This window comes from Lipophrys pholis (assembly GCF_963383615.2).
Source record: "Lipophrys pholis genome assembly, chromosome: 14".
Taxonomy (NCBI): domain Eukaryota; kingdom Metazoa; phylum Chordata; class Actinopteri; order Blenniiformes; family Blenniidae; genus Lipophrys; species Lipophrys pholis.
The window spans coordinates 4366074-4382105 of NC_137633.1; the positions used below are offsets into that span (position 1 = coordinate 4366074).

At 43.2% G+C, this 16032-nt stretch overlaps 1 protein-coding gene across 2 annotated transcripts in view; it reads left to right on the forward strand.

Moving 5' to 3' along the window:
- daam2 (dishevelled associated activator of morphogenesis 2) overlaps positions 1–15824 on the forward strand; it is a 103757-nt gene extending 87933 nt beyond the window's left edge. For both annotated transcript variants that reach the window (XM_080479509.1, XM_080479510.1), the window contains 10 exons: positions 1382–1488; positions 2916–3000; positions 3401–3507; positions 4299–4387; positions 7008–7176; positions 7575–7682; positions 8545–8605; positions 8870–9001; positions 14454–14624; positions 14714–15824. In XM_080479509.1, coding sequence (XP_080335635.1) covers positions 1382–1488; positions 2916–3000; positions 3401–3507; positions 4299–4387; positions 7008–7176; positions 7575–7682; positions 8545–8605; positions 8870–9001; positions 14454–14624; positions 14714–14926 — 1242 coding nt within the window. In that variant the 3' untranslated portion in view covers positions 14927–15824. The remainder of the gene's footprint in view (positions 1–1381; positions 1489–2915; positions 3001–3400; positions 3508–4298; positions 4388–7007; positions 7177–7574; positions 7683–8544; positions 8606–8869; positions 9002–14453; positions 14625–14713) is intronic.
- Positions 15825–16032: the final 208 nt, after the last annotated feature.

Sequence of the window (16032 nt, forward strand, 5' to 3'; positions counted from 1 at the left end):
AAGTTTTTATTTTTTTTACTCCCATCTTTCCATCGATGCAGTCAGTCTCCAAGAAAACAGGGAAAAACACAACTTTTTGAAAACGCTCTAAGTTGGAGCGTTTTCAAAAAAATTTGTTTCCCCCCCCCCCCCCCCCCCCCCCCCGTTGCTATGGAGAAGGATTCAAGAGTTTTCAAAAAGTTTTATTTTCCCCATTTCCATGGAGACTGAGTCGGACCGTTTTTGGAAAATTTAGTTTTTTTTACCCTCGTTTCCATGGAGACGGAGTCTGAGCCATTTCCGTTTTCAATTGAAAGCGTCGTGAATTAGTCAAACATTTCTAAACACCGCATTAATCTTCACCATGAAACCATGACTTTTTTCTTTTTTTTAGCATGTACAGAATATTCAGTGGCTGTCGGAGGGTAAAGGGGCTGGCTTTGTGTTGCACCGAGGGAACGAGCCCTCGCTGGCTGAGCCTCGGCCGCTTCCCGCCAATGGGAGTTGTCCCGTTAACCCACTCGGAAAAACGACACTTTCTTTATAAGCAGCATCTGCTTCACACACATCATCCAGAGCGGGCCTCGACCACTTCTCTCAAACATTTATTCTTTCCCCCCGTTTTTGCATTTTAATGCTGCCGCGGGTGTGAAGCGTGCAAAAATATCAGGCTGTCTTGAATGGAGTTTCTCAGCCGTGTTTCCTGTTCCTGGAGGTTTGTGGTCTGTCTGCGTTGTATTTGCAGCGGTGGCTCATAAAGAGAGAAGCTGCTCTCCCACAAGCTGCTGTGGATTAGCTCCTGTGACATTTTTCCACAGTTTTTCGTGTCGTATGTTTTTACTCAGTTTGACTTCAGATCGCTGCCAATCAATGCATGACTCTTAATAGTTGTGAGGGAACTTGACCGGTTTTGGCCAATTGGGGCTTAAAGAAAGACTTTTACCACTTAATTAGCACGGAAAAGGCAAAAAGTGTTTTATACATTTTATTACTGTTTGAGTCACATACAGAATGAAAGGTGTCAGGTATTTTACCCAGAATGCTTTTTTTTTTTTTTTTTTTTAAACCTAACCAACAAATCTTTATGAGCTCACAAAGTAGCTTCAATACTTCATTGTGAATATTTTCAATTATTTTAAGTCATCGTCCACTATTTTACCCATAATGCATTTAGAGAAAGAATCTTTTTTAGCTGCAAGCGTTTTATGCAGTTTCACCGAACAAACACTTTTATTCCTTGGTGCTTTGTCAAATTAAAAGTGTTTGAGTCTTATAGGGGAACAAATTTTATCCAAATTGCATTTTCCAAGACTCCTCAGTCATTCCAGGTTTGGTGGCCCCGCCCCTGCTCTAAGCTCCGCCCCGGACCTGACTCCTAATCGTTTTGTTTCTCTGTGTGCAGAAAGAGACGGGCTCCATGGACGACATCTACGTCAGCACGCGGAAGGTCAAGGAACTGTCGGTCATTGACGGCAGACGTGCGCAGAACTGCGTCATCCTGCTCTCCAAGTAAGACGTCTGGACTAAATTCAAACTCATGACGGCGCGTTATTATCCGGCAGGAATCACCTCTGCTGTGAGGTCAGAGGTCAGAGCTCTTTACTTGGGGTTGGCGAGCGCCTCCGACATCTCACACGCCACAGATGAGTTTTTAATGGACACATTAGGACATCTGCCAGTGTGAAGAAATATCTGTGTTTGAGCAGCAGTGAGGGAACAAGATTGAATCGGCTGCTTTATAAATTTAGACAAGAAGCAGAGTGACGATGTTCACTGACTTCAAAGAGTTAAAAATGATGAAATGTTTAGGGTCTGTCTTTTTAAAAAAAAAAAAAAATGTCATTCTGATTTTAATGGACAAAAAAGAAATTGAGTTTGTATTTTAATATTCCCTGAAATTAACACGTTTTTGGGGAAAGTTGGCAACGAGAAGAAAAAGTATAAATTATAGACGTGAAAAAATATTCAGTTTGTTTCGATTTTAACAAGAAAGCAGTATGTGAGTATGTCGAGCTTGTTTTGTTTGAGGTTTTGTTTCACTTCTAGTTTTGCATGTTTCGTTTAATTGAATTTCACTTTTGCACTGACATCATTCACATGATAATTATTATGAAATAAAGCTGCCATGAACCCGAGATAGTCCAACAGAATATTACAATATGTTAACAAAAAATGAGTTTAACGATAAACCAAAAGTTTTTCTCAAGTAAATAAAAGCTAAACCTCTTCCCTTTTGTTAACTTTAGCCGTGTGTACATGCACAAATCTGACGTAAAAAATTCCATCTCTACTCTGATGCTGGAGGTTGAAATGTGATTTTGCTCTCTGGTCACTGTGTTTCAATGGAAGTCTTGATTCTGTTCTACGGTGTTAAACGGTGACTGTCAACTCGCATTACAAGGCCTCTAGAGCGAATATATGACACAACATTTATTTCTATCAGTGCAAAAAAAAACAACCCTAAAAAAACAAAAAAATGACCTGTGTTTGGGCCGTGGGCCGCCACTTGAGAATCACTGACATGAAATACTGTTCATGCTCGAAAAGATGTCGGATTGTTTCCGCCGTACGTCTCGCTGCATCTCCACCACAATCCATTGTCACGCTTTAAGATCCACTCAACAATGTAGTTTCCATTTGTGTGTGTCTCCTGACAGCAGGGGTCCCGACCCCCTCTCTGATTATGAATGTGAATTACCCCCCCTCCCCCATTCACGTCAATACACAGGCTTCCTGAGTCCTTTATGTTTGCCTGACAGAACGGCGGCACGTCAATAGGAAGTGTCCCCGAGGGTACGCGTGTCCCGAACGGGGTCAGCAGTTGGTCAATAAGGCCTTGAATTCACATTATTGATCCTAACCACGTAACAGGGACGGGATGCAAGCAGATGGCCGCGCTCGCAATGTGATCTCACCGTTCTCTTTTCCCCTCGCAGGTTGAAAATGAGCAATGAAGAAATCAAGCGGGCCATCCTGGAGATGGACGAGAGGGAGGAGCTGGCCAAAGATATGTTGGAGCAGGTAGTGTGTGTGTGTGTGTGTGTGTGTGTGTGTGTGTGTGTGTGTGTGTGTGTGTGTGTGTGTGTGTGCGATGTTGGATGAGCTGATCTTGTATTTTTTCATTATTCATCAGCTCAGCATCAGCAGGCAATATGATGCTGGTGTCAAATCACAAGTGCTAGAAAACACATGGAAGAGACTGACTTGAATATGAACAAAACTGCTGTGTTAGTTCTGTTGGAAAAGTTTGTGCAGTAATGACCGCAGAGCCACCGAACTCCAAACGGCTCGTCTTCAGAAGAGAAATGTGCTTCCTCCATTTCCCCTCGGGTTGAACGGTGCAATGTGTCCGCGTTGCACAAAGATCTGCTTTTCTGTGACGCGAAACCTTTAACGTCCGGGGTCGTCGTCGTCTTTGCAGCTGCTGAAGTTTGTACCAGAGAAGAGTGACATCGACCTGTTGGAGGAGCACAAGCACGAGCTGGAGAGGATGGCCCGGGCCGACCGCTTCCTCTTCGAAATGAGCAGGTGAACAGAGTCGACACTCCCTCGTGTTTCTCCAATCATAAATTGGCATCATTAAAGTCTGTATGGCTCCATAGTAAATATAAAAGCTTGCTACAGACCCTGCAACTGGTTTTAGTTTGACCATTTTTTTTGCACAAAATAGTTTTTTGGACACCGTTTTTCCCCTCAGATCTTCTTATTTTCTTTTTCCTTTTGCTTTGAAGCTGTATGATAAATATGTCTCACAAACAGAGGTAATACATGCACATTTTGATTAAAATTGGATGATCAGCCAGTCGACCGAAACAGACGAAATGTTTTTTTTGAAGCGGCGTGGAGAAAGCCACATCAAGAACAAGCCTCGTACTCCACAGTGATTCATCAGTTTGAAGGAGACAGGAGTGGAGATTGCTCTTCTAGGACTGCAATCACATCAGCCAGTGGAGACATTTTCAAATCAGTGCCTCATTTTTTTTTTTTTAATTTTCTTTATTTCCCATCCTTTTTCAAATTTTGCACTGTTTGTGTAAGATAATTAGGCCTTTTCATTTCCTTTGGTGAACTATTAGCCCGTCTACTTTCTTTCCCTTTCACTGCATCTCCTTCAGGCCAGAGGAATACATCTGGGATCGAGTTAGTTGCTTTACTCTGATGATTTAATGTTCCTTCTTTGGGCTGAGTTAAACAAACCCATTTGTCGTCAGTCCAAGTTAATGAGAACTCGTTGGAAGATGAAGGGCAGATGAAACGTTTGGTCACTTCTTCTCACCAGAAGACAAATCTATCTCCTTTTCTTTTTTCGTCCTCTTCAGAATCGACCACTACCAGCATAGGCTGCAGGCTCTGTTCTTCAAGAAGAAGTTTGCCGAGCGATTAGCTGAAACCAAGCCCAAAGTTGAAGGTAAGGACGAGCACGTCGGCGACGGAGACACGGAAAAAGTGCACTTGTTTACAAAGTCAGTTTTCCAACATTTAAGAGATAATTGAATCCATAGGGACTGCTCCTCAGTGGTCACTGAGATGATCGTCCTCATTAGAGAAGACTTGTTGTGTTAGATGCCATTAACCCTTTATAGAGCAAGTTGCCATATATGGTCGCTTCCTGTGTTTCCTTGTTTGTTTCAAACAAATTGTTTTGAGTTAATTACAATTAAATGGCACATAATTTTTTATATTTTAACCTATTCCGAGACTTCCTTTCTTACATTTCTACCAATATTTTATTATTTATATTTTTATAAATAGCATTTATTGTATTTTTAGAGACTAACTGAAGGTTATCACAGACTTAAGTAAATAATACGTGTTGAAATATTCTTTAACAATATTCGCAGGTATTCATGTGGACTGTATGCAACGTCTTAAATGTGCATCTGTCATGTTCATGTGAATGTTCAGTTTGAACCAGCTATATTCAGGCTGTCCTTACATCTGTTTAGGATGTGACTCCACAGAATGAGGCTGGGGCCAAATTACAAGCACTCACACAGGACATCATTAAAAAATTGGGAGAATCACTGCCTGTGTTCAGAAACAGACGGATCAAATTTCTCATAAATGAAAGATTTTGCTGTGTGTCTCAGTGTTGTTACAGAAGCTTCCTGTCACCTTCGTGGTGACATCAGCATGAGACTGATGTCAAATTACAAGTGCTGAGACAAAACATTAAAAACAGACTGTTCTGTAGTGGAAATAGTGAGGAAAAAAAACTAAGTGAATTCTGAGGATTTTATTCCACCATCATTGCTCCATAGTGACACAGTCCAGCTGAAATGATTCCAGTAGTATTATAAAACCATTCAAAAAATAAGTAAGACTTGCCCATAATGGCAAAATATTTGACTTTTAAAACTATATCGACTTCCCATAGTGCTCGTCTCTTGTATTTTCTTTGCACTGTTTTATTCAGCGAAAAGGTTTAAATGATTCATCCATCTTTGCATGTTGCATTTAGATTTTAGACCACGTTCCAGTTTTTCCTGAACATGTACACACACACACACACACACACACACACACACACACACACACACACACACACACACACACACACACACACACACACACACACACACACACACACACACACACACACACACACACACACACACACACACACACACAGCAGACTTGGTTCTTCTTAGAGAGATAAATGTCATGGGGCTGCAGGCAGGGTGGCGAAAAGAAGGGCTGGTTTTTGGTTTTTCATGGAATTTGTTGACAATAATAACAATTGCACAACAGCAGCAGCGGCTCCTCCTTCAAAGCCACACGTATGAGTAGATATTATCCCGGCTTATGTGATCCAGCCTGTCCCAAAGTGGCGCGCTTTGGACTGGTTTTCACACACAAATGGAGCGGAAGATTAAATTTGGCCGAGGTCATAACCGCTTTCGTATTGCAGCTACGCTCCGCAGCGTTCTTCCCCACGTCACGCGCTCAAAATGTCGTCGGCTTAATTCACTTCAACCCGGCCGCGTGTTCACAAACGCATCTTTGTTTTGTGCGACCATCAGCTTTTCCGAGCGCATCGGGTTACCGGGGGAGGCTGTTTTGGAAAAGCTGGGAGCGTGTCGGCTTCACTTCAAAGTCTTCCTCGCTGGGTGTGTCACGACTGAGCCGTCACAGCATCGGTTTGCGCCAGAGCGGACTGAAAGATGTTTCTCCTCTGGCCCTGAATGCTTCTCTTTGCTCGGATGAGCACGTCGCCGTCCAAAATGTTGTCTCCTGATTCGTGACGTGGAAGCGTAATCCTCCCGAGTCTCGAATCAAACCTTCACAATCGCTCCGTCACAACACTCCCAAAACCGCACCGCTCCTTCATGCTGGCGATGAAGTTCCCCCCTTTTATTATTCATGTTACCTCGTCATATACTCTGGATCATACTGTATCCCCCCCCCCCCCCCCCCGGACCACCCAGCGCGTTCAATGAGAGCACTTCTCAGAGAGACAGTGCAGCGAGCAGCCAGAAGAACGACTCCCATGCTGCATCGCTGCAGAAAGTAACAATAACACCATGGATTCACGTAATGATTTTCACATTCACGCTGAGGTTTTCCTTCGGGGAGGGGAGAGGAGAGGGGAGGAGAGGAGGAACCACCTGCACGCTGCCAGACGAGGCTGTTCTCAGGAGGGAAACGAGACGGAGGGGGGGCCCCTGTTTGGAATATTCCCCCTCCCCCTGCCGGGTTATTATGGATGGATGGAAACACTTGATGGCTTTCCTCAAATAGCTGCCCGGTTGTTGTGGGGGAATATTGATCGCCCATCGTTGAAGGATGTGAAATAAAATATTCAAAGGAAAGGATGAGATGCCTTTGGACGGCTGAGGTTTCATCTCATGTGAATCGACAGCGTCTGAGTTCGGAAACAGAATGGAAGGGGATAGCGAGAGGCCAGATCGTTATGTAATAAATTTAAATAAGAAAAAAAAAAGGTGGAAAGTGCATGCACTCGCACATCAGTCACCCACTTTATATGATCTCTGCAGCTGCATCCTCTGCTCCGTCTCTGTTTTCAGCCATTCTGAACGCCTCTAAAGAGGTGGTGCGGAGCAAGCGTCTGACTCAGGTCCTGGAGGTGGTGCTGGCCTTCGGAAACTTCATGAACAAAGGCCAGAGAGGCAACGCCTTCGGATTCAAGGTGTCCAGCCTCAACAAGATCGCCGACACCAAGTCCAGCATAGACAGGTGGGCCACAGGAGGGGACTGCGGATATGTCGCACCGATGCACGTCATGTTTTCTGATATCCTACATGTGTGGGCTTCAAGTGATATTCCAATACTTCTAACGTAGAAACAAGTTGAAGAAAATACTAAATACAAAGAAAAGTGGCCTTAAAAAGACATTTTCTAAAGTTTTGAACTCAAATTTCATGTTTTAAGCCTCATTTTTATTCAGAATACTGTATGACAACTGTGTTGTTGTTGAGGAATAAACTTAAAAGTGCACAACCAAAACAATATGAATAAAATATTTAGCAGGCACATGTAAAGGCCGAATCATTGCGTATTCATATGCATTTTAAAAAGAAAGTTCCCATGGCCTGAAGTGGTTAACGTCCTGTGTCTTGTCGTGATTTTTACAGGAACATCACCATGTTGCACTACTTGATCATGATCTTCGAGAAGAACTACCCCGACGCGCTGCACATCCAGCAGGACCTCGGCAGCGTGCCGGAGGCAGCCAAAGTCAAGTGAGTGCAGACCGAACCACTGTGTGGAGGGAGAAGAGCAGGTTTCCCAGGCTTAACTGCAGCTACAGCAGCTATGTTTGGGTCAAAGACACTTACATAACTCAGTGGAACATATTGAGCAGGAAGGACACTTGATCAGTCAATATCTATACATTATGTACCATTCAAACAGGAAACTGTCACTTTGTGCTTTTCAGAGCATGAGAAAACATATGCATGCACAATTTCAGGTTGCAATGTATACGTTATTATTAATTATTATTATTATTTCATTTCTTATTTTTTTATGTGTTGTTGTAAACCAAAAAACAAAGGAGACAATAACAGTATACACACAGGCACTTACTGTAAATATTTGTGTTTATACCTAAATGAAAACGGTAAACATGCAAAATATTGGTCCACATTACTGAATTAAGGAACATACATAATGTCATAGAAATAAAACTCTTTGTTTGTTTGGATGGGACACTGCATATTAGTGTACAAGCAATCTAATGATTTTTCGCCTGATTGCTCTAAATAATAATGATATTAAAATACTTTATTTAAAAAGTAGAAACAAACTAAGACAGCCAACATTTGGCTTTATGAATAAAGCGTCACAAAGAACCACAGAATGAAAAAGTTTTATCTTTATTCATATTATAAATGTAAATGTTACCGGCTGTTCCACTGTTTTGCACATAAAGATTAATAACTGATCGATAACAACTTTATTTCAGAATTTAAGTAAAACACAATGAAAAATCCTATAATCCTAAAACTTGCACGAACGTACATCCTCATAAAGTAAATTTATCTCTCTCTCTCTCTCTCTCTCTCGCTCTCTCGCTCTCTCGCTCTCTTTCTCTTTCTTTAGTTTGTCCGAGCTGGAAAAAGAAGTGCACAATATCAAAAGTGGCCTGAAGGCTCTGGAGGCGGTGAGTTGTCACGCGCTGGCGTCGGTTCTTCTCCCGTCTGTAATTACGTTTCCGAGCAGGCGCGGGGTCGCGGCGAGCCGGGCGAAGCATTTAAACGCTTGCTCATGCTCCACGCTCTGTGACATGGAGCGGCGCCCGGTCACGTTTTGCTCCAGAACAAGTGCTTAAGTGCAAATCCGCACTGAATGTGACACGCTGACCACGCTTTAGTCTGAAAAAGGCCTGTTTTTACACCCCCCCTTCCTCTTCCTCATCCTCCTCCAGGAGCTGCACTACCAGCAGAGCAGGACGAGAGAACGTGGGGATAAGTTTGTGGCCGTGATTGGAGACTTCATCACCGTGGCTGGCTTCAGCTTCTCTGAACTGGAGGACCAGCTGAGTGAAGCCAGGGACAAGGTAACCCCCCCCCCCCACCAACCTTTAACTCCTCAGCAACATATATGCGACTGTACGCTCACTTGTCCACGTGGGTGGCTTTAATGCGTTCTCGACGAATCGTCCCCGCTGCCAAGCGTTCATGTGACGGAGACTGAGGAGGGGGAAGGACGAGACGAGAATTACAGAATACTAAAGAGAGAAACCATAAAACATTCTCGCATCCCTCTCCGTCCAGAAGTGGGATGTATTAGGCAGGGCAGGGGAAGCCCAGCGTTGAAAGATTATCCCGAATTCCCCCTGCAGTCCTCTTTGTGTTTCATTTTTTTTCTCTTAAGTTTTACCACCGCGACCTTTTGAACCCTGCTGGCTCGCCTCTTGATGTATGGTCGGAAGCATGTAAGCTGACGATATCTGTGGGACTGCGGGAATCCCAGAGTAAAGCAGCGCGGAAAAGATTTATGGGAGCAAGTTATTTAATTTGCAGACCCAGAGTGTCCTGTTGCACGTTTAGCATCCTGATGCTAATGCATAGGAAGCTTTTAAGTCCTACATGCTGTAACGTTAGTGCAGATATCACATGTACAATGCTGGCTTTTTTACCTCTTATAGATAGACAATAAATACTTCAGAGGCCTTTGGCTGTTTTTGACTACAAATTCTGGATTTTGAAGTGAACAATATGTTTTGTTTTCAGAGGTAATTTTGTAAACTGAAAGTGAAATTACTGGAATCAGAGGGGAATTGTTTGAAGAAGTTAGATTTTTAGGCGTGTCTTTTTGGCAAAACATTCTGAGAAACACAAAGCCATCTAAAACTGAAGATATAAAGACAGGGATTCAGCTGTTTAAGATTAAAACATTTCTACTGTGGTGTTGGGAGGCTGATCATCCAGCAGTTGGCGAACTTTCCTATTAGTGTGAAGTTAGATAGTTGGAATGCTCTTTTGATGCAAAGTGGATTCATCCTCTCAGAGGGGAATCTTGTCACGAAAGTCAATTGCATGGGATTATTTATCATATTGCAGGTTTTAGTTAACGCCTCCATGTTTTTCTTCAACACGAATACAACAACGACAATACAACCGTTACAATACAGGGCTCAAATGAGAAATATCACACATTAATGCTGAATGCTGACCCAAATTGCTTCAATGATCTAAAGTAGAAATGGACAAATTTGATTGTCGCGAGTCGGCAAGAATCATGTCAATAAGGGTAATTTATTGAATGAAAAGAATTGACTGAATAGATAAACTGCATTCACTAAATCAGTGATTATAATTAATTGCTCTCTGTTTCAAATGTGGTTGAAATTACCTTCTATCGCTGATAATTTCATGTTTTTTTTTGAGGAAAATTTAGTCAGCGGTCACAAAGAATGAAGACGGGTGCCACCAGTTACCGCTTTTCTGCTCTGAAAGGTCAGCAGAATAAGAAATGGAGTCAAAGGAAGCAGGCAGCAGAGCCTCCCCTTTTCCTAATTATTTGTCTAAGGGGGAGGTCAGTTTAAGAAGAAAAAAAAAAAGGAGCGAAGGCTGTGATGTTGAAGGAAGAGGATGGGAGGAACAGAGCAGAAGTTACTCCTGTAAAACAAAAGAACCTGTGTTCACTGGCCCAGACTCATTACACACACACACACACACACACGGAGCTGAGTGTGTGTGTGTGGTTGTTAAGTGCAGCGTCTGACACATTGACTCACTGCCTGTCGAGGCTCTCTGACTCTCCGGCAGGTTTCCAGCCGAATGCAACTATGGAAGGACATGTTTCGTCTTTAGGAGGGCGGAGGATGATTGAACAGAGCAGGCAGTCTGCTGGGGCCCGTATATCTCCATGGCAACAATATGTGTGTGCACATGCCTGCGCACACACACACATACACACTTGATAAGACACTACCACATACATTACAAAGGATTAGCGCTGTCCCAAGGTCAGCGGGGTTATTGGGACAGAGGTTTTTCAGAGGAGGGAAGGGAGTTGTTTTTTTTTCCTTGATCCACAGAGATTGGATGGGCTTATATTTAACAGCACCCACCCACACACTGACAAGACAGGATTTGCTTTTATATCAAAGAACAAAACAGCTGCTTTTCAAACTGGGAAAAAAAAAAGGCCAGAATTGTTGCACTCACTGTGTGCATGCTGAGGAATCCATTTGTGTTTTTGATGCCGTTACTGTCAGGGAGTTGTCATCAAAGTAGAAAATGAACACAGAAATGAATATACACAAAAAGTAAACACAATCAACCCGGAATGAGAAAGACAACACAAACTAGCAAACAACCAGGTACCTCTGACCGACTTTCCATACAGGTTAAACACCAAAAGCTCCTCAAAGACTTTTCCAAAAGGCCGTTTGAGTTTGACCATGAGAAGAAATTGCAGCTTGTTCAGATTGAACATCAGTGAGCCCATGAGGCGGCAGGACGAGGAAACGGCTCAAGTCAAGTCTGAAGTAGACTGGGACACATTTCTTTAAGCAGGCCAGTGGTCCAATCAAAACCAATGATCAGACCTCACAATCTTGTGAAGTTGGAAGGTTTAGCTTCAACTCTGTCAGAAGAATCGACGGTGCATTAAATATTCTGTCAGAAACAGGCAGGCAATCAGAGATAACCAGGCACTGACAGAAAACAGGTGTGCGTGTGCGTGTGCGTGTGCGTGTGCGTGTGTGTGTGTGTGTGTGTGTGTGTGTGTGTGTGTTTACTCATTTAGCACAGACCAGAGGGGATGAGCGGAAACAGATTTGACCAGACACATAATTACAGGAGAGAGAGAGAGAGAGAGAGAGCGAGAGAGAGAGGGATGATGGTGACCAACACCACAATGAAAGGCCAGTTTGAAGTCCTCAGAAAATAGCAAAGCACTGATTGAGTTTTGGTTTTTTTTTAATCACCAAGTACAATATACTAGCTTTGGTGAAAAGGTCCCTATCAAACAGTTATAGTATTCCACAATGGAATATAGTCGAGGCTCGAATACATTAGAGCTACCAGCCATCTAACTCGAGCAACGCAAGGCTATTTATATCAGTGATTTTTTTTTTTTTTTAAGTGTGTGCTTTCTTCATGCTATTTTTATCTATTCAGACTGTATTTCTGATCGGCAAATCCAAATTGAACTCATTGTTTTAGTCCTGCTATTTATCAGTACGTTTTATCAGTATATTTGTTACTACTAAACTACTGCAACAAATCTACATTTTCTGACTCAGTATTGATTCTCTGCCCCATTTAGCAGCACCTCCAAGGTGGGAATTGCCTGCATTTGCCAGTCAGCAGTAAAAAAAACAATAAATTGGTTGATTCTGCAACATGGGCAGGATTTAAAACTTGCACAACTCCCAAATTTAGGAAGTTTATTTACAGTGATATGGTGAATAAGAAATTAGATTGTATTATTATTATTAAATATTACAAAATGAGGAGGCCCTAGTGCAGGAGTCTGCAACTGTTATGCCCAAAAAAGGTCATTTTTGTGACGCAAAACATGTTTCGAAATGAGGCTAACACAGCTTAAAGTTTTGTATATAATTATAATGCATGCATAAAAACTGTGTGTTATGTTGCATTTATGCAGTTTCAATGACAATTCAGGATGGTAAACGTTTCATTTTCAGGTGTTTTTGTACCTGCTTTTAACGGTTTCACACTTCGTTTTGAGCATTTTTGACATTATTTTTAAGGCTGTTTTCAAAATTCTAGTCTTTCTTTTCCTGCTGTTTTTTCTTCTTCTGGTTTTCCCATTTCATTTTATGCTCGATAGTCGGTGCCCTCTTGGTTAATACTCATGTTAACTTATCATCGCAGGATTGACAGTTATGTCAGAGGAAGATTTAATCCCTACAAATGTCACCATCTTTGCCGTATTCATCAAAACCCCAAATCTGCTCTCATGTCTGATCTGTTTTAGCAAACCCCTCAGGTCCCTGGAGACAACCCGTCCCCGACCAATCTGTGGAATATGATGTGTAATATTAGGTCTGAGGACGCTGGCAGGGCCGGTGTCTGTGCGTCCTGCTGTACACTTGCAGCACGGAGCTGAGTGTGTAGGAATGCGGAGTGGGTTTGGCCGTAGGCTCCGCGCTGGCATGGAGCTCTGAACAGCTTGAGCAGAGCCGGGTGGACATACGGTGTCCAAGTCGTGCAGTCACTCTCTACCTCCTTTTCGTGTGTGTGTGTGTGTGTGTGTGCGTGTTGTGTGGGTGTTTTCTCCTGCAGTTTTCTTGAACATTAATCATGCATGGCGGTAGATGAATTTGAGAAAACATGCATATGCAGACTCACGTGTTCCTTCATCCTACGTGATGCACAATAAGAACTCGGGGGGCCAAAGCTCAGGTAATAAAACATCCAGACCCGATGGAACATCACTATATCATTACACATGGACACGATGAACCTCAGAGATCCATACTGAAGATTTAATTTGTACAGTTTACACAGATTTGATCATAATAATTCAGCTGCCAAAAAATAAGATTTTTGTTGCATTTGAAATGTGAAGGTGATTTTTTTTTTCTTTTTCTCCATATTGTAGACCGAGGATACGATAGTTTTTCTTTTATACAATCAGATGACTGATGGAGTAAATTACCATAATTTGAATATTTCGATGAATCACTAACTAAAACAAAACAAATACTAGAGAAGCCAGGGAAAATATATGCTTGATGTGGGCTTTCACAAGCAGATGAGAGAATATTGGAGAGTTATAATAAACATTTGGTGACATGACTAGAATAATATTTGGTTTAGTTTAAGGTCCAAAAGCACTTAGATTTCAAATATGTAAGATTTTTGCAGGAAGCATGAAGTAAGTGTGGGAAAAAACTGTTCAGAAATCTCAAACGTGTCTTTATGATGTCCTGCAGTGATTTAAATATTTACTAAATTGATGTAACAAGTATGTAATTTGTGCTTCGAATGGACAAAACAGATAATACATCAATATTGCATACTGCACTGGTACAGAAAAGATGCATCGTTGCATTATTGTTAGGTGTCACTCAGATCAATGTGGCCTTATATTTAATCTCTGGACCTGAACAGCAGCGTTCTGGATAAAAAAAGTCCTTCCTCTGGTCCATCCAGCTCATCTTCCTCCTCACACATAGCCAACATACCACATTACATCACAGATTATATTTTTCCGAATATAAATATTGCGGTCCCCAGGGGTCCGAATAAACATGGAGGGGTTGTGTAATCAATCTCTGTGGTTGTTTTTCCTCCTGAGGGTTGAGTTGTTTTTGTTTGTGTGATTGTCATGCAGCCAAAATGCGTCCGTCAGTAAAATGATACCGCAAAGTGTTTATGCATCCTAGTTTTTGTCTTTCCACTGTGAAAGTGTCTCTTCTGCTAGTATTGTGGGTTTTTTTTTTTCCCCGCTTCTTTAGGTTTTAAAACTTTATATTATTGGAGATAATGTACCCCGTTTGTGGATGACTAAAACTTTTTGTTTCACAGTTTACGAAATCTCTGAAGCACTTTGGGGAGGACGAAGGCAGGATGCAGCCCGACGAGTTCTTCGGGATCTTCGACACCTTCCTGCAGTCGTTCGGCGAAGCGCGGCAAGACCTGGAGAACATGCAGCGGCGCAAAGACGAGGAGGAGAGGCGGGCACGGATGGAAGCGATGGTGAGTGGAACAACGAGAGTAACCGTGAGAAACGACTCGGAGGAAATTTTTTCTCTGCGATAACCCGGGTCCTCTTCCCCCCCCCGCAGCTGAAAGAGCAGAGGGAGCGGGAACGGCGGGCCAAGAAGAGCGGCGCCTCGGACGAGGTCAGCGGGGAGTTCGACGACCTGGTCTCGGCGCTGCGCTCCGGAGAGGTCTTCGACAAGGACCTGAACAAGTTCAAGCGGGGCCGGAAGCGCTCCGTCAACCAGCTGGTGGAGGGCGGCGGCAGGGAGCGGGCCGTCACCAAGGTCAATTACTAAGTCGGAGGCGGGGAAAACGCGAGGAGAAAAAAACAAACAAAAGGACAACGTAAAAACAGACGCCTGATATTCCGCCGCGGCGTAGAGAACACCTTGTGCTGAGGTTGGTAGATCAGCGATGGCTCACTTTGGAAAGTATGTAAATAACGGCTGGACTGGACGAGTGAACGATGCAACGCTTTCCTCTGGGTGGTCTCGTAAAGAGATTTCCAAGTCCTTCATCCTGGACTTTGCACAAGGCGAAGGGTGGGTGGACGGACGGACGGACGGACGGACGGGCGCAGACGGATGGATGGACGGACCACTGTGACACATTATCCAACGTTTATCGACTATATCCTTCCTCACACTGTGCTCCAGGTTCCCACTGTCCATCACCCCACTGTTTCCCTTTCTAGTTTCCCCTTTGGTGCTCCGCTGTAAGCTCCTGGTTGCAGGTGGGGGGAGTGTGGGGGGGGGGGGGGGGGGGGGGGGGGTTGCAACGTTGGCTCGAAAACGCGAAGGATGTCGAGATTGCACGGTCACATTGTACATAGACGTGAGGCCAACCGAACGGATTGGAAAGATCGTTTTTCTTTTTTTTTTTTTTGTCAGACTTCAGCAATAGAACCTCCACAGTCCAAACAAGAAGAAACAAAAAACAAAAAAACGAGGTTTCCCCCGCCGCAGAATGTTCAAGAACTTCATTCACTGCCAAGATTCGGCGCAAAGCCGGTGAACCCCGGAAATGATTTGTAGCTCCTTGAAAGAGCGACGAAGGATTCACAACGTGGGATTTTAGCTTCTAAAGAGGACAATTCATCCCAATTGTCTCCTGTTCCGTCTCCCGCAGCATTCCCAGGGAAGTCGTACATCCCCGACCTGCAGGGGAAAAAAAACAAAACAAAAAAAAAAACACGACTTCTCGGCTCCATCCACCCGACAAAAAGCGATGACTATGGCTCACCTACGCCCTGGAGTGTGTTTCAGCATCGTTCTGGCATCAACCAGTGCCAAAGCAAAGAGAAAACACATGTAAATGTATTAATACAACAACAACAAAAAAAAAAAAAACGACTTACTGCAATTAGGCATTGATATATATTTATATTTAGATGCAGACAAGC